Source organism: Plasmopara halstedii (genome assembly GCF_900000015.1).
Source record: "Plasmopara halstedii genome assembly, contig: Scaffold_110, whole genome shotgun sequence".
Classification (NCBI taxonomy): domain Eukaryota; phylum Oomycota; class Peronosporomycetes; order Peronosporales; family Peronosporaceae; genus Plasmopara; species Plasmopara halstedii.
In genome coordinates this window covers 123,058-141,228 of record NW_020187031.1, presented here as the reverse complement: position 1 = coordinate 141,228, position 18,171 = coordinate 123,058, and the positions used below count along the sequence as shown (strand labels likewise).

General features: G+C 43.8%; 2 protein-coding genes across 2 annotated transcripts; both read right to left on the bottom strand.

The window, feature by feature from the left end:
* Positions 1-8,393: 8,393 nt before the first annotated feature.
* PHALS_00058 (cellulose synthase 2) lies at positions 8,394-11,438 on the bottom strand (the record flags this gene model as incomplete). Its single annotated transcript, XM_024727325.1, has 1 exon — positions 8,394-11,438. One exon carries the CDS (start codon positions 11,436-11,438, stop codon positions 8,394-8,396), a length of 3,045 nt encoding a protein of 1,014 aa, XP_024572090.1.
* A 730-nt stretch (positions 11,439-12,168) lies between these two features.
* PHALS_00057 (cellulose synthase 2) lies at positions 12,169-15,249 on the bottom strand (the record flags this gene model as incomplete). The annotated part of the gene is made up of 1 exon (XM_024727314.1): positions 12,169-15,249. The coding sequence occupies one exon, from the start codon at positions 15,247-15,249 to the stop codon at positions 12,169-12,171; it is 3,081 nt and encodes a 1,026-aa protein (XP_024572089.1).
* Between the last annotated feature and the right edge of the window lie 2,922 nt (positions 15,250-18,171).

The following is an 18,171-nucleotide window of genomic DNA, read 5'->3' as shown; positions in this document are numbered from 1 at the left end:
CAATCATCAAACATCTCGTACAGTATTCTGTACGTGATGGCCTCTCCATGAGGTATCCGCAGCACGTTGAATACTAAGTACGTTGTTTGACTATGGAACTACAGTGTAAGAGAGCAATCAAAGCTTAGACAAAACATTAGCTGCGCTCAAAATCCCTTTGATATTTAATGTATTTTCATTTGGCCCGTAAGTTGAATGCACTGCCTTGTAGTGCTCGATACCATCATCCTGACACGCCACAGTTCATAGTCGGGATGACGCAGAAGCGCATGCACCACCAGATTAGCTTCTACCTTATCTCACAGATATATTCGGTAGCGCTAGAAAACTTTCTTGCTATTTTGTGTGAAAGAGATGTCGCTGTACGCAACGCCTCATGATTACTTTTGGTCACAAATGGGCGTGACGCCAAGAACACACACCCTGGGCATGACAAAAGCATACTTCATAGCGAACTAGTCTATGTCATGAGCTGAAGAGTTCTTTGTTTAAGCTTCAAGTCGGTGAGTCTGAAACGCGATTATGCATTCTTGAAAGCACGGCCTATGACAAAGGCGTTCCTCACAGACGACATGAGATTTTTTACTCCGATTCAATAAGGCCAGAAATGGGGCGCGCATGGAGCTTTGTTCTACAGACTTAGAAGCCGCTTTACCTGCCGCATTTTAGCACTATGTGACATTTTCAAAAGGAACGGTGAAAGGTCCTGTCACGTCGGCATAATTTGCGCTAAACGTAAGCGAATAGTTAATCAAGCCAGACAACTATCGCACGTCCCTTTTAACGAGAGTCATTGACCAACCTACGTTGGCAATGATCTTCACGGGGTCTTTTCCCCAATCATGCTATTTGATTCAGCATCGCAAAGAAGGATTCTCGTCGACGCCGACGATATACCTGTTTATGTCAGTGAATTGCTTACTGTTGCACACACACTCGAGCACTGCGCAATGTAACACTAGATATTTGGTACCTCGTACCTGCAAAAAGTATGGATGAATGTATCATTTACCGTGTTGACTTCAATTCGTAAAAAAGGACGATGTTGATAAAATAGCTGCGCTTTAGTCGAATGTATGTCGCTGGATAATGTAACAGTCCCTGGGGCATTACAGCCACTCGTAGAGCACCCTACCACAATGGGAGAGAAATTAACATCTGTTAAAGTGGAATATTAATTTCTGGCATGGTTTGTTATTGATAAGATTAACTGAGTCACTAGCACTAAAAAAAGTGCAACCAAACATGCTATTCTTCAGTCATTTTGGCACAATCACCATTTCTGGGTACTTTGTCTCGCACAAAAAGCAGACGCAATTGGAAGATTTACGCTCTCTGCCCGGTTCCGCTTCATGCTTTGCGGACAACAAAGCACCTACGACGTTACACTGTATCTATAAAAGAATATCGTGTTGGGATGCAGTTTTGGTCACTGAAACCATGTCTTGGCGCATTCCCCGACCGTGAGGGCTAATATGTGATACATCTCCGGTCTCCAGTTCTTGAATATTCTTTATCAAATGACACCAGTGGACATATACGATCTTTGAGGATGACTGCTCTTAATGATCTTGCAAGTGCTCTGAACAACGAATTTATCCTGTTGGTTGATTTGGCGGAATTGCCGTGATATCTCCCGGAAAAGCTTGCTTCGAAGAGTCCGTTAATGGACGCAAAGAGGTTGAATTGCTCGCTGCAATCGAGTGAATCGAGAACCTCTACACAAAGTATGAGTATCAGCTCTACTATTTTGAGAGCACAGTAAATAGTATTGATTCTACGTAGACTATTACTAAGTCTATACGATCTACTATACTCATGATAGAACTGTCATTGCTTGACGTGCAGCTCACAGCACATGCATACCACATATACCTTTTTTATGAAGTCGCAGTACATAACAATGGTACAGTTCTTGTCAATATCACAATCACACCAGATGCAATGTGACTTGTGTACAATTGTACCCAATTTTATAGAATGTAATATTTAAGTACACACGATTACAGTACTTACCCCATAACACCCATGCGGTCCACACTGAGACTCACATTTTTTTCTTTAAATGACACTGCGCAAAATGTCCGCTTCACGATCAACTATTGCGCTTGAAGTCTGACTCAACTCTTTACGCTTTACCATATTTGATCCCCAAATTATACTAGCATCGGAAGTCATCTTCAGTGCTATCAAACATAAGGCCCGACGAGCCCCCAAATATAAAAGCGATCCTCGTGACTCACGCACTTAAGTCAATTTCAGGTAGGTGCTAGCCGATGAGAGCTTTCCGAGTCCTGGCCATACATCTCCTCCCTCACTCGACGACATATCTTCTAGCCGATTGCCACGAAGTGTGGACTTACTACGATTAGCCTCTCTTCTGCACGAGTTACGTACTCTGTTCCTTATTCAACGGCGAGAGTATCGTGACCTCCCGCGTGAGGTTCATACGATGTCCAGTTTGCGGCAGCGCGATGGCTACTACTTAGGAAGCCCAGCTTACTCAAATACAAGCGCGATCGTCACTTCGACTGTTCCCTGAATATCACGTTGTGATTTCAGTTTTAAACAATATAAATTTGCTAACCGCGCTTGGGGTGAGACACTAACACGCCTATGCATGCAGGCTTTTTGGTCATACAGTGGCCAAATGGATCACCAGATCACCTCTCCGTATTACTATTCAGCTCACAGGTTATCACTCCCCGGATATGGAACCTTGTATAGAGCCGCAACGTTTCACAAAAATTATACCTTCCATGAGAGTGTACTTTGCGCCAATATCATTAATACTCAGCCCCCCCCACACTCAAACGGAAAGCACGCTGCAACGGGCAGCGCTGCCTCTAATGCCAATAAACACCATACTCAGTCCCCCGCACTCAAATGAGAAGAACGCTGCAACGGGTAGCACTGCCTCTTCTCCAAGGAGGATGACAACGAAGGTACAGCAACTTTCAAGCGGCCACGACACTAAGGCATTTACTGACGTGGAACATCAAACACCTATACGTTTTTTTTAAATAAGGATATTCTTTTACTTTATCAAAACTGGTTGTAGCCATTGTGTACCTTCCGATCCAACAACCATTCCGCATGTGTGGTCTACATCTTGTTTTTCGAGTTGTGCCGGCTGAGGTTGACCCTCTCGTGGCCGACTTTCGTGGGATTTTTCTGCTCTGTCACCATGTCGACTCTCTTCTACCTGCGTCTGAAACGGAGATCGGTCAGTTGAGGGTTACGCTCTTCGAGTTTCACCCTTGCATGGCGTGGTTGAGCCAATATGAGCCGCTCAAAAATGTGAAGCTAGTTCGGAGCAGAGAACAGCTCAGCAATAGGTGATGGTGGGAACGACTCTCCGTTCTCAACATAGAATGAATTCGACTTGCTCGTACAAGTATAGTTGTAGTATGAGATCAATAAGCCATCGAGTGAAACAGAATGTGTCCGCATTTTTTTCACAAGGCACAGCGTAAAACTAGATCTATTTTTGCTACAACCGTGAACGGTCCGATGTAGCGCCGTCGCGACTTAGTCTTGTAGACCACAAACACAGCATGTGGAGGCGGGTGGATTACATGTTATGCTTTCTTGTCCCAGTTCGTATTCGTGTGGTTTAGTCTGTCTCTGGTCTCGGGTGCTGCTTTTGAAAATCCAGCCTCTCATCCGTAATGTCACGCATCTTGCGCATGACGCCAACTCCAATGACGTAAATTCCCTTAATCTGCCACCAGAAAGAGTAGCGGGGCCGGTATCAACAAGTCGAATGTGATCGACGACCTCTCCCCTAATGAGACTGGAGCCACTTCATGAAGGTGTCAGATGCACTCGAGGGTTCACCGAATCATTTATGTGAGCTGCGTAGAGGACTATATAGGCACAGTCTGCGTTTATCAGCGCAAAATTAATGACCGGGATCAACACCGCGGTCCCTCCGTCCAATGCTTTTGGAAGATATCCTCGACAACGCAATTCAAGCGTTCCGTCTGGCCCTAAATCCAAAACTTTGCTGTAAAGCGCGGGTCCCTATATGAAACAGTAGGCTATGCCGGCGAAATAATTGTGGCTGTATCCAAGTATTGCTGACAGGAGCAAAACAAATGCCATGGGGTGGGGATGGTTCAGAAAAACCAAAAACCGGTACTTCCGGACGCATGTTTTGCAACTCGAAATACAGTCTAATATTATGTACTGTAACAATCTATTAAAGTCGGTAGGCTGACTAAAGTGCCGCCGCATGCGGCTGGAGGTCGACCAGCTGACGCCTTTTACATGTACGCACATATGTGCTTACTCATTGTACACAGTGCTCACCCCAATAATTGAGCGAGGAACAGAAATACGTTTGTCAACTTGTCAGACCACAGATACAAGCAGCGTAATGGTTCTTTTTTGAGATGGTCATTCATAGGTGTAACACATGCCTCGTACAGTATTCTGTACTTGAGGTCTTCATCGTCAGGCATCATTATACTTTGTGTATCGTGTGTGGTATGACTTGCATAGCCTTAGAATAAGGCATATTAGTACAGGTGTGCACGTGCGTATTTCGATATAGCGGCATATGGATTAGTTAAAGATTTATCAACGCAACACATGTTGCATCAAAGTTGATCGCTGCATATGTTTCCTTATTAATTCTCGACATTACACTTAAGACACGTTGATGCAGCGCCACCACAATAAGCCGACCCGGCGTGTAACCAACGTCGACGGTATATTCAGCAAAAAGTGGTATCCAAATTCTGTGGGGAGAGTGGTGATGACTTCGCCGAACGCACCGACGCATAGCTTGTATCTTAGAGCCGAGCAGGTGAACCCTAGATTTGACGAGGGCATATCGAGAAGAGAAAAGAAGACTTCATTATAAGCATCTTCTTGTCATAAACGGGTACTGCTTCTCTGTTGCTTCAAGCTGGTGACAGTCAACGTGATCACACTTCGTGTTCGTTGGCATCTGTCTGAAGCAAAGCTCAATGTATTGAAAAAGTTGAAGCGTCACGCAACAGCCGATCTGGTCCATAATCAAGGCGTGCATGAGGCTTTCTTTTAAAAACTTGATTTGCACATCTTCTGCCGCGCCCCAGTGCCATTTAATAAACTATTTTAGAAGTTTGATGAGAGGTTAAGCGATGTTGGCATGATTTAGTCTGATGTTGTGCAAGTGGTTGGCTGCACTAAACCACTTTCACAAATTGTTATAAGACAGCAGCAGTGGCCAATCTACAACGGCCTTTCTCTCCGCGAAATATGCACTTAAGTCTTTCACACAGCAGCTCAGAGAGGGAATCCTCTAGCGCCAGCAAGACCCTTATCTATATTGGGTTGAAGCGCATACAGTCGAGAGCTGCCTACGAATGTGTGATTTTCCTCGTACAACTTCCCGTACTCCAAAGTGCCATGGAGATTACATCGTCGAAATAAGATTCTGCATCCACGATGTGACGTAAGGTTGTGTCATCAGGCGATTGAGCTTTGCTGACGCATGAGGTATGCATAAAAGCACTTTCAAGTATTCGGCGTCGATTATTCACCGCAGTGAGGTGGATATCGCTTTCTTTTATCAGCAGCTGTTAATAATCACCAAATAGGTCGAAGGCACTTTGCAACCTACCAATCTTTCTATAGCACATCATTTCTTACAATCGACGTTTGTGTCATGATCTTTGCTTGATTTAGCATCTCAAAATCGCCACTTGCCGTTAGCCCTTCTCACATAAAAAGTTCAGCTCCTCCTCTGATGCCAAACCCATCATTTCGATGACTCTATCGTCTTGCACATCCTTGCGCATATCTCCGAAAAAAAAACTCTTCCCGTTTTATAAGCGTATTTGCTGTTGGTTGTGAAGAAGAGTTGTCAATTGCTTGGTCTAACTCGATCACTCTATTGATTAGTGAATAATCTATCTTGCAACTTGATCGTCAAGCTTCGTTGCTCACCTTGTGGGCCTGTCATGCGGTAGTGCTACCCCAGCAGTACAGTCGCCTTTCAATTCCATCGGTTCCGGAGCGGGTTATTGAGATATCCAACAGCTTCCACTATCCACCGACCCTAGCGCAAAAGACAACTGCTCACAAGTTTTCCTTTCTATTCCGTCAGATACACTCCGGAGGCCACTACATAAATCATTCTTTCTCGACTCGACAGAAGTATACCCTAAAAACCGCAATATACAACTGAGCTTTACCGTCTACCTGAAGCCTCAGCTTCCTACCACTACCTTCTTCCAAGCTCTGCTCGATAGGCCTACCAATACCATTGCTATCAAAAAGATCAATCCCATGGTCTGCACGGAAGCAGTAATTGGTTCGTACCCGGACCAAAAGCTCCTCTGCCATCCAGAAGATGTGGACTACTGACTTGCCAATGCTCCGCTGGTAAAAAAATATGTGGCACCTAAGGTTTTCGACTTTCAGTCGACCCATGGGTTGTGGCGCATCATTCAAGCCATGTTTGAAACAACATCGTATCTTAATTTTAAAATAGGACTAAACAGCGTTTCACGCTGTTACAATTATCATTTCTACTTGAAGGCTCAACATACCCACTGAGAAATTGACTAGTACCCCGTCGCTAGACGCACGGATAGTGTGGCCATATTTGGCATCTTTGATGCCTTACCTCATTGTCATCTCATTTCGTCAGTCGCGCGTCGAGCGTGGTTGCGCGATGCTTCAAAATCTGTAATATTAGAGATTATCATGACTTCGCAAAACCCAAACAAAACAACAATCAACAATCCTGAATAGTGTGCCTCACCTCTCGTTAGATGATTGCTTCGTTAAGGCATTAGTGCCATTGACCACAACTCGAGCTAGGTACATCAGAACCCGAGACCACCCATCGCCTTATGGGAGTCGAATATTCGTAGGGCTCATCGTTCATTCTGGATTGGGACCTCGCCCTTACGTATCTCGCAGCTGAGAGCGATGGGGGGGCGAGGTCGCAGGTACATGTACTACAGCAGATTAGAGATCTCTCACGTCTTACTCATCATGTCTGAGTCTATCGCGTCTGGCGTACTTGTGGAGTTAACATTCCCAGCATCCCGTCCAAATCTAGCGGCACGAAAGCTGTGCCCCATATTAAAAGCAACATCTACCGCTTCCACAAAAGTATTAGAGTGGACGCGGAATCCCTTGGTGCGAGCCGCGCCTATTAGGAGACTCACCGTGTTAATCGTTACCAGGGTCAGCCATCAGTGCGGCGATAAGTGCTAAAACCTTTGTGGAGAAGGCCCGCCATTTTTTTGCCTCATTTGACGGGTAAAAAAGGTTTTCGATCGCGCCCAATACGTTGTATTTAGGCTGCGCACTGTGGCTGTGTTTGGAGCAAGGCTGAGGCCATGGCATCTCGACTTTCCATCCAGAGCGATAGATCTTCTACAATCCGGCCTTCAAAGGCCTAAACAGTCAACACCAACGGTTCCACGGTGAGAATTATCTGTTTCTTCACCAGCGCTGGTTGGGACACTCCTAAGTAAGTCTCAGCAGCGCATAATCGAGCTAGTAAACTTCTTCAGGCTAGTGATAACCGCATCTGGATCTTTGACCCCCAGCTCTCTTGTCGGTATCAACGATAAACATCAGTTTGCTGGTCTTGTACAGTTGTCTCATGTATGGATTATTGAACATTTCATGTTTCATCATCACAAAGGATACATTATTTTCACGACTCCGTTTGGTATCGAATACAAATGTTACCAACTGCGATGGGATCGCCGTGCACCTTGCACAGAGGGCGCTTTTCGACTAATCCACATAAACCAACGCGCAGAGGATTGACTTGTACTTTTCACCTAGAGCCTCTCTAGTAACCAAATAATCAGTTTGTTTTTCTTCTTCACAAGTAGTGAAGATTTAGTATAATCAAACAGATACTAAATGATCCCATTTTAGTGTGCTCGATTATAAACTTGATTATTTTCATGTCGCGTGGAAAATTAGCCCACGTATTCCACGAATACTTCCTATACGACTTCCCATTGCATTTGGTAACCACTCCAGCTGTGGGTTTCTAATCTGTTAAGCTCCACACAAAAAGAAAATAGTTTATATAATAAGGTTTCATATACAATTTAGAGCTAACTATAATCTGCGCGTCATTCGTACAGACAGGGGGACCCCTATAAATTATTAGGTGGGGGCGTAACCCGAATACTGTAATAACAAGCTAAAAAAACTACCATAACCAGTAAGTACCAATGTTCAAACAAAAGATATTCACGTTGACATACAACTGCTTAAAGGTTATATGGTTGAAATAAAAGTAAAGTATAGCGATATTCCTTACGAACAAGGCTGAAAAGCAAACTAATGAAGTAAAAAGCAGATACCACATGTCGATGGATCTACTGCAGAGTCGGTTGATTCACCACAAGTGTCTAATCTCTTTAACCCGAGGCAGGCTTTTCAACGTGTACCCATAGTGAAATAAACATCAGGCCAACGGCAATGGAGATCGAGCCAATAAAATTTCCCTGATCCATCAAGCTTTGGTAACTCCATCCAAAGTATTCCTGAATGCTCATACGCACGGTTGGGCCCAGATTGTATGCAATATGAAATCCCATAAGAATGGCGGCGCAAAGCATTGAGTCACCATGAGAGAAGACACGGTTATAGTATGCCACCATGTAGCGTACCGTGGCCCAAATAATACCAAATACTGCACCAGAGAATAGCAGCACATTTGGTAGCTCAGCTAGTGATCCACGTGAAGCATCACGTTTGCTACGCCATTGAGACTTGCGACCAGTAAGCTTCCATCCAATAGCACCAAGCATGGCCGTGAAGTTTGTAAAAGCGTACACAAATCTCGTTTCTTGAGAACGAACGACATCGCTATTTTGTACACCACGAGTACTCAAAGCTGACAGCAAACCTTGTACGATGAGCTTCGGTACGAGTGCTGCAAGCACACGAAGGCCGTTTACGAAAATTGGTGCATATCCCGTGTACAGAAAGTAGAGCGTGATATAGTACACAAGGATAACAGAAATCGAGTCAATTGGATACAATGTCGAGTTGAGGTAAAACACACGACGCATGAAAGTGTTCGGTTTGCGATACTTGGGAATATCCACGTGAGGACGTTTCCACTCTGGGTCAGCAACATTCTTATCTTTTTTCATCAAAGCCGTCTGGAAATTACCCTTGGCCCATCGTTTGCGCTGAGCCATTGCTCCAGCCACAGAGTCGGGAATCAGTCCTTCTGCTAAACGAATACGTTCTTCACTTTCACCTTCAAAGTCTTTGCGGAAGTACAAGGCCTTCCAACCCATTGATACCAAGCGCTCGCCAGTGTAGCAATCTTCCGTCAGAGTACCATACTGGATTCCACCAATCGAATCAAGAGCCTCTCGACGAATCAAAGCGTTCGTGCCAGCGAATGAAGCACAGTCATAGCCATCCTGACCAGTCTGTATAGCATCGTAGAATGTAGAGTTGCGATGACCGAGTGGATCACCAATCTGCAATTGCACACAGTCTCGAAAGTACTGCGGCGTCTGCACAAAGCCAACGGCATTGTCACGAACATCATCTGAGTAAGTATGTAGTATCGTCATGCCTACGTCACCACTGTGATTGTTCGTATTGCACTTGCGACACTCTCCACTTTTGCCAAGCTTTGAGTTACAATTCATACAACGAAGTTCCTTCTTCGTAGTATGTACATCACTTAAAGTACCATTTACTTGACGACGATGCAAGTCGCTCTGCATGTGCATCGCATTCTCAAAACACTCCTTTGAACAAAAGCTAATGCGCTCCTCCGGTACACCGGCAATCTTGCATGATGCACAGCACATTTTAGCCACATTTTGGCATCCCGTGCATGAACACGAGTATTTGTTCTTCAGCTGACGGTCTTCATCGTCAAAAAAGAACGGAAGCGTCGCAAGAATAAACTTTGGATGAGGTTGCATATCGGAATCCAGCAGCAGCATGTATCGTCCAGTAGCTCCTTCATTGTAAAGACAATTATTAATATTTCCTGCCTTCGAGTAATGCGTTTCAGGCTTGACTCGACCAATAAAGGTTACATGAGGCATACCAGGGTAGCGGTAATCGTCACGGAAGGACCCAACAGCGCAATCCGCACGATTGACTACTTTTGGTCGAGAACTAGACGGAAGATTAGCAGATGAATGCAGTTTGCGCCATGCATACACCTCCATCTCTTCATTAGGATCACACACACGATCATACATAAATTGCGCTACTTCCTGACGTAAATCACCTGATTTCTCAAGAATTACCTTGTTTAATTCGATAGCAGGAACAGGATTGCCTTTCGTCCACTTTGCACTACAGTAACCGTCATCCAAGACATAAATTTGCAATAGATGCGGCGGATATTGTAGATTCATGCACGCCATTAATGAATCGATAGTTTCCTCAGCTGGCTCTGAATAATGACACAATAGCACATCAATCTTTGGCCATAAATCATCCGGTACCTTAGGATCAAATTCATCAAAGTAGTGTGCACCACGACGCACGGGTTTCCACATACCAAGGTAGTAGAAAGCACCAAGGATAATAGACACGAGCTCAGCAACAACAAGGGCAAAAAATGCTACCCACTGGCCAATAGGTGGATTATGAAAACAAGCCACATCATCAACACCAGCTAATGTCATATACCAATCAGGTGGCGTGTACCATCCACTCATGGGGTCAGCAAGACATTGTAGGTCATCTGGAGTATTATCATAAACGTCTTGACAGACTGAAGTCCGATTACTTGAATCGCATGGTTGAATACCAACAACAAACCAGAAAATCAAGCCAAAAATCTCAATAAGACTGAGTAAAAGAAAGAGAAAGTAGAGAACACGATACGTGGTGATACCTTTCATGTAATACTTGCGAACATTCGGCAGTTTACGTTCAATAATATTACCCGATCCACAAGCCACAATTGCTTCTTCGAGACCTGCAAACCAAAGTCGATATTCGTCATCAGTCTCAGGACATAATACCCAAACACGACGCTTTGTCATGACTTCAAATCCTCGATGTGGAAGATCCATTCGAGCACATGGACGCAATTGTAAAGCATCTTTTAATTCAATAGCACCAACAACTAGATCCGTATTTCGTGTTGTAAAATATTGACGACATTCTTGATGTGAATGAAAGTAATAAATCTTTGCTTTTTCTAATGCAAAGTAACGTCGTTTCCAACTTTTATGCATTGGTCCTTTGATCGTACGTTTCCCTTGCTTGTGCATATAACCATGAACTGTAATAATATTTTCTTGAAATGCTCGATTGTCATCAGAATTGTTTGGAAGTTGTACTGGTGGATCAAAAGGTCCAGCATTTCGTCCAATTTCCGTCTCTCCAGGTTGCCGTACATCCAAAGCCGATGGAGTTGCAAACTTTGAGTAATCATCCGTTGGCGGGGTTGATTTACTAGTTGTCGACATGATTCTTCCCAACTTACGTTGTACAAGCAGCAAACAAACGAAAATTTAAATCTTCGTTTCTTCCTTACTTGTGCTTCTTTCAAATGGTTGAATACCTCGCACAGGCAAGACGTTGAGCAGTTTCTTCTCTCGTGCGAAACTAGATGTGATGCAAGTCCAGTAACGGAAATCGCACATTAGTGAAATTTCGCCACATCTGGCCACAGAGGATAGGGTAGGTGGACGTTGAGTGGATGGAAGAGACAATCTGGGTCTTTTTACCTAATTCTCAGAATTAGTATAACTAGTGACATCGTCGACCTTGTGTACAAAATCATAGAAATGTTAAGTAGAATTAGATCTGTATTATTATCAATATTAAAGACATGGAGAAATTAGGCTAACAAGTTACCCATATCATCCTGCACACATTTTGCATTCGATGCTGGAATTTTGACTGGATTTTGGTCGCGGTAACAGTGGGGACAGCCTACTACTACGTCAGCCGACACTGCAGTTTCATTCTGTCCTTATTGCCGATAATGAACCTACGACATTGCTGCTATCTGGACAGCATACCATTCAAAGCTCATTAAAATATATCAGTAGGAAGTTTTAAATTTTTGGTTAGTAATCAAGTTGTGCAAAGTGATTTTAATCTTTAAATACATGATTTGCTTTAAAAAATGAATCAAATATATTGAAAGAAAGCATTTAAAGCGGTATCTTGAAAAGCAGATAGCTCGTCTTTTCAAAAGGGATTGGACGTAGGTTGTTCAATCCAGACCCACAGTGTAATGAAGATAAGACCAAATGCAATTGAAATCGAACCCAAAACGTTCCCTTGATCCGTAAGACTCTCATAACTCCAACCAAAGTACTCTTGAATACTCATACGTACGCTTGGTGCCAATTTAACAGCGAGAAATAGACCCATCATTAGACTAGCAAACAGCAGAGATGCACCATGCGATGTCTGAATGCTATTGTAGCCAGCCAAAAATCGCACTACCGCCCAAAGTATACCTACGACAGTGCCGAAAAAGATAATGACATTTGGAAGCTCCGAAATCGAGCCACGACTCGCACCTCCAGTGTTAAACCACTTAGGCTCTTTGCCAGTAATCTTCCACCAGAATGCCTCTAGCACAGCCGTGCAGTTGGTAAAAGCGTAAGCAAACCAGACCTCTTGGGATCGAATCACATCGCTATTCTCCACAGTACGATTGCTCAGTGCTGACAGCAACCCTTGCACAAGTAACTTCGGGACAAGCGCGTATACAAGGCGCTCGCCAGCCATGTAGATTGGAGCATAGCCAGAGAATAAGAAGTAAATTGTGATGTAGTAAAACAAGATAGCCGTAATCGAGCCGAGCGGGTAGAGCGTCGAATTAAAGTAAAAAACACGTCTCATGAACTTGTTCGGCTTGTTGTACGTTGGAACTTGTGCCTCTGGTAGCTTCCACTCGGGGTCAAAGTATTGCGTCTTTTTGTTCATCAAAGCAATCTGAAAGTTACCCTTGGCCCAACGCTTACGTTGAGCTAACGAGCCAGCGACCGAGTCAGGAATTAATCCTTCGGCTAGCCGTATGCGCTCCGACGGCTCACCTTCAAAATCCTTGCGGAAATACTGCGCTTTCCAGCCCATAGAGCACAGCACCTGACCAGTGTAGCAATCTTCAGTCAGACTGCCATACTGAATGCCCCCTATTGAATCCAAAGCTTCACGTCGGAACATTGCATTCGTGCCAGCAAAAGAAGCGCAGTCGTAGCCATCCTGACCAGTCTGAATGGCATCGTAAAATGTTGCGTTACGATGACCCATTGGGTCGCCAATCTGGAGTTGAATACAATCACGAAAGTACTGGGGTGTCTGGACGAACGCTACTGCGTTATCCCGCACATTATCCGAATATGTATGAAGTGACGACACATCCTCACCATCTGCACTTTTATTGCCGCACTTGCGACAAACACCACTTTTTGGCAGCTTTGCATCACAATTCATGCAGCGCATATCAATCTTGCCTGCGTGAGTATCGCTCATCGTGCCATTTACCTGGCGACGGTGAACTGCACTTTGTACATGCATGGCATTTTCAAAGCAATCCTTCGAGCAATAGCTAATCTGCTCTTCTGGTACACCAGCAATTTGGCACGAGGCACAGCAAAGCTTTGCAACAGAGTTGCAACCGATACCACAGCAAATGTATTTGGCCTTGTCCTGACGGTCTTCATCGTCGAAGAAGAAAGGAAGAGTAGCTAAAACAAACTTCGGATGAGGCTGCATATCTGTGTCCAGAATGATGAGATAGCGGCCGTTAGCACCCTCATTGTATAAGCAATTGTTAATGTTGCCAGCCTTGGAGTAGTGAGTTTCCGGCTTTACCCGACCAATGAAAGTCACGTGCGGTAAACCAGGGTAGCGATAATCATCACGGAATGAGCCCACGGCACAATCAGCACGATTGACTACTTTGACACGCGATGGAGACGGGAGATTAGCAGACGAGTGTAGCTTTCGCCATGCGTACACCTCCATCTCTTCATTAGGATCGCACACTCGGTCATACATGAATTGAGCTACTTCTTGACGAAGATCGCCAGCAGTTTCCAAGATACCTTTGTTTAACTCCACCGTCGGGACTGGATTTCCCTTCGTCCACTTTGTTTTGCAGTACCCATCATCACAGACCCAGATCTGTAGTAGATGTGGCGGGTACTGGAGGTTCATACATGCCATCAAAGTATCAATCGCTTCTTCAGCCGGCTCAGAATAGTGACACAGCAGAATATCAACTTTGGGCCACAATTCATCCGGAACAGGCGGCTCAAATTCATCAAAGTAATGAGCACCACGACGGACAGGTTTCCACATTCCAAGGTAGTAAAGAACACCTAATGCAAATGTAAGTAATTCCGCTAGTATCATTGCAAAGTATGAAATCCACTGAGGTATCGGTGGGTCGCGAAAGCAGATGACATTTTCAACATCAGCCACTTGTAGATACCACTTCGGTGGAGTGAACCATCCACTAAAAGGCTCACTTGAGCAACGAAGAATATCAAGGGACGTCATCCTGATAGTGGTACAGTCGACTTCGAGACGAGCAGCATCACATGGTTCCAGACCAATAACAAACCAAAACACAATTGCTAACAGTTCGACAATTCCAGCAATTAAGAAACAAAAGTAGAAAAATCGATACGTTTGATTTCCCTTCATCAAATACTTGCGAACATTTGGTAATTTACGCTCAATAATGTTCCCCGCACCATTCGCTACAATAGCACGCTCAACACCCTGAAACCACATACGATACTCATCATCCGATTCTGGACACAATACCCATACACGACGTTTTGTATGTACTTCAAAACCTTTATGAGGCAAATCCAAACGAGCGCATGGACGTAGCTGAAGCGCATCCTTTAATTCAATAGCCCCAACTACTAAATCAGCATTACGCGTCGTAAAATATTGCCGACATTCTAAATGCGAATGAAAGTAGTAAATTTTAGCTTTTTCAAGCGCAAAATAACGACGTTTCCAACTTTTATGAATCGGTCCTTTAATAGTACGTTTGCCTTGCTTGTGCATGTAACCGTGTACCGATATGATGTTGTCACGCTGACTACCAAGACCCACGGCATCCGAGACGTTCATAGGTGGAAGCACTGGTCCACGTGGGTCCACATACCCTTGCTGAGGTATTGGACGTCCTTCTTGTGGGTAAAATCCAGCACCACCGTCATTATCCCCCGTAGCAGGAGTACCATGTAATTCATAGTCTTCATGTTTTATAAGCTTTTGCTTATCGTTGCCAAACATAATGCAAATAGAGTACTACCCGGCAATATCTCGACTTAGATCAGTGGCAGTGAGATGAAGTGGCTTCGTAAAAAGTGAGCGAGTGTACTTTGACCTTCTCTGAAGAAGTGCAACTGACACTTCAGACTAGCCCAAATTATCACATCCGTTTCATAGCGAAAATCAGAGTTTTGCACCCCAGTATCTCTCTATACCAACGCATGGGCGTAAAAGAAAAGACCGTCCGCTTCGTCCACTGATGGGCGGATGCAAAAGAACCCATTTTTGTGACTTACACTGAAATGATCGAATAGATGATTCTTGAGCATGTTTATGCACAAAATTCACAAAATTTGTTCTCTCTCTCTGAGTACGACAGCTGAAAGTAATTTTCACTGCGCTCTAGAGCTAAAATTAAAACTGAACCCATGTATGAAATAAGATCAAGATAGGTTACGTTCAAATTGACATGTCTATTTAAGGCGTAAGAAGCAAGTGTTCGCATCCCAAACTGGTTCTTCGTCGTTTGTATGACGCTCAATTTGCCAACACGTCATTAATTCAAGTGATTGTACCGTAAGCACAACTTCAAATCAATTGCAGTTGTCACGTTGTTGTCAAGGCAGCCACATTTTTCTTCCTATGCTCTTGTGTATAACTTTATATATGTAAATAAGGTAATATAAATTTTTAAGAAAAATTATTGGCACAAAAGCTTAGATATTTATCCAAAAGTAGGCGTACGAGAGCAAAACGACATCTCTATTTTACGTTCTCTTTCCGATTATTCCGTTATAGCGTCAAACTTTGCAACGGCATTAACCGATATTGGTTTTCAAAATTTTCCAGTGGTTTTTAAATTTCAGTACAAGATAACGCTTCTGCTTGGTCTACAAAGAGGAATAATTGGACAAATCACCCGTTACGTTCGATTTTTAGATGAAAGTCATATAAACATAACTGAGAGCATGTTAATTCTGTGGCCTTCTGAAGCTCATTCAAATCAATTTACTGGTAATATTAGACGCCTTTGCAGTCTGTGCCCATCATTCTTCTCACTTGTTCTAGTACATGTTCGATTATATTTCTTTTGGCGACCAGCATACAACGCTTGCAACGTTCCGTCAATTGGGTGTGAGTTAGAAACCGCCTTGCTGCGGCTTATGGGCTAAGTCTGACGTCACTACTGGCTCAATAGAAAAATTGCGCATGGTCATCCAAGAATCTGTTGCGGACATCTTGCCAAACATTACGAGTTTTATCATACTAAAGTAGATATTTAAATCCAAGCGTAAAATATTGTGGAGAGAACAATTCAAATGTATGCTGACTGAAATGAGTATTAGAAGAAGCTTCAGCATCACCCAGCCAGCTTGCATTATGTTGAGATTGACCGTTGATGCAGCAGGGTATATGTTTTAAAGGTGATATGGATGACGAGAAATTGTGAGTGGTGATGGTATGCTCACAATATATAGCTTTCGCAAAATATGAGCTCTACCGTTGTCTATACGATACCCACCTTTTACTTTATTTCTACAATGTTTTTTTAGATTTCGTCTCTCACATAATTTTACAGATGGTACATTTCGTGGACCACAACTATCCTATATACCGATGTTAGTTTATATTTGAGAGCTGCATTTCTTTTTGAAGGATAGACTTTCATCTCTCTGCACGCCCGAAAAATACTAAAAGCGGCATTTGCCGGGACTTCATTTTCATCACGGTCTTCGCGTGTTGCATAAGACAGTTTTTTATTGTAGCTGCCGGTTTCAAATGTTCTACTAGATAATATTGATGTCCCTCCCCAAAGTGCTAGGTTATTACGTTTGTAATGTATGAGTTTGAACCCTACTGAGTTATCTCAGAGGCAATTAAGTGCGGTCAGGCAGATCTTGACAACTCCGCCACTAGGCGGCTGGAAGTCACTAAGATTTTAATAGTAGAGCGTCTCGCTCGAGGTATTCGATAAGTCTACGTATCGACTAGTTTAATTGCACTGTATAGCCTTCCAAGCGGGGCTGTTGTAGGTTTTTCGCTTAGAGGAAGCTTGGTTAAGGTCGGTGACATTCGTTCTATACTTAGAACCAGTAAGAAGGTAGCATATCGCAATACTGCTGCGAGGCTGCCGTAGCTTTTTGCTTCAGAGAAGCTAAGCTAAGGTCACAGATGCAGCGAGGCTGCCGTAGCTTTGCGTTTGAGGAAGCGTGATTTAGGTCACCGACCTTTCGTTCTATACTTAGAAGAAGTACGAGTTAGCAGATCGCAATCCGCTCACTCCAAGATTAATTATTGCCTTAACCCAAGGCTAATTACTCTTCTGTTTAAAATTCAAAACTGATTTTATTTACTTTTATCTGCGGCAAAGCCGCCTGATTTAAATATAAATATTTATATTTTTCTGAATATACTAAATATATATAGTAAAATCTAAATACATGCAAAACTACTGGCTACCTTGCCACATACCGTATTTTTGTTTGAATGCAGTCACACCATGCACATCTCGTGTGACCCCCCCTGTTATCAGGGTACGTGTAACCCCGTTACACTTTTCCCTATTAAGATTGAGAACGTTTACAGTTCCAATCGATTATTGCCTCAACGAGGCTCGCGTGTCCGCTAGACACTGCGACTTAATTTATTGAAATAAAACGACTTCCGAGCTCAATGATCCCTGTGTCAACGACACTGAAGTCACCAAGTCTCGCTGGTTCTGACAGTGAACACGGACAGAGCCCAACTTCGTCTCCCGCACATCGTGCAATGTCGGACAGTGCGTCCGTGGCATCGGAATATGTACATCCTAGGCTCGGTAAGCTCGAGCGTCGCGCTTTGCGCACGCTATCAATGACGAGTGACCTCGTTAAAGAGTCGACTACGAGTCTGACACTCCTTTTCCCGCATGGGATGACGAGGAAGGCGATCTGCGCCAGCGTT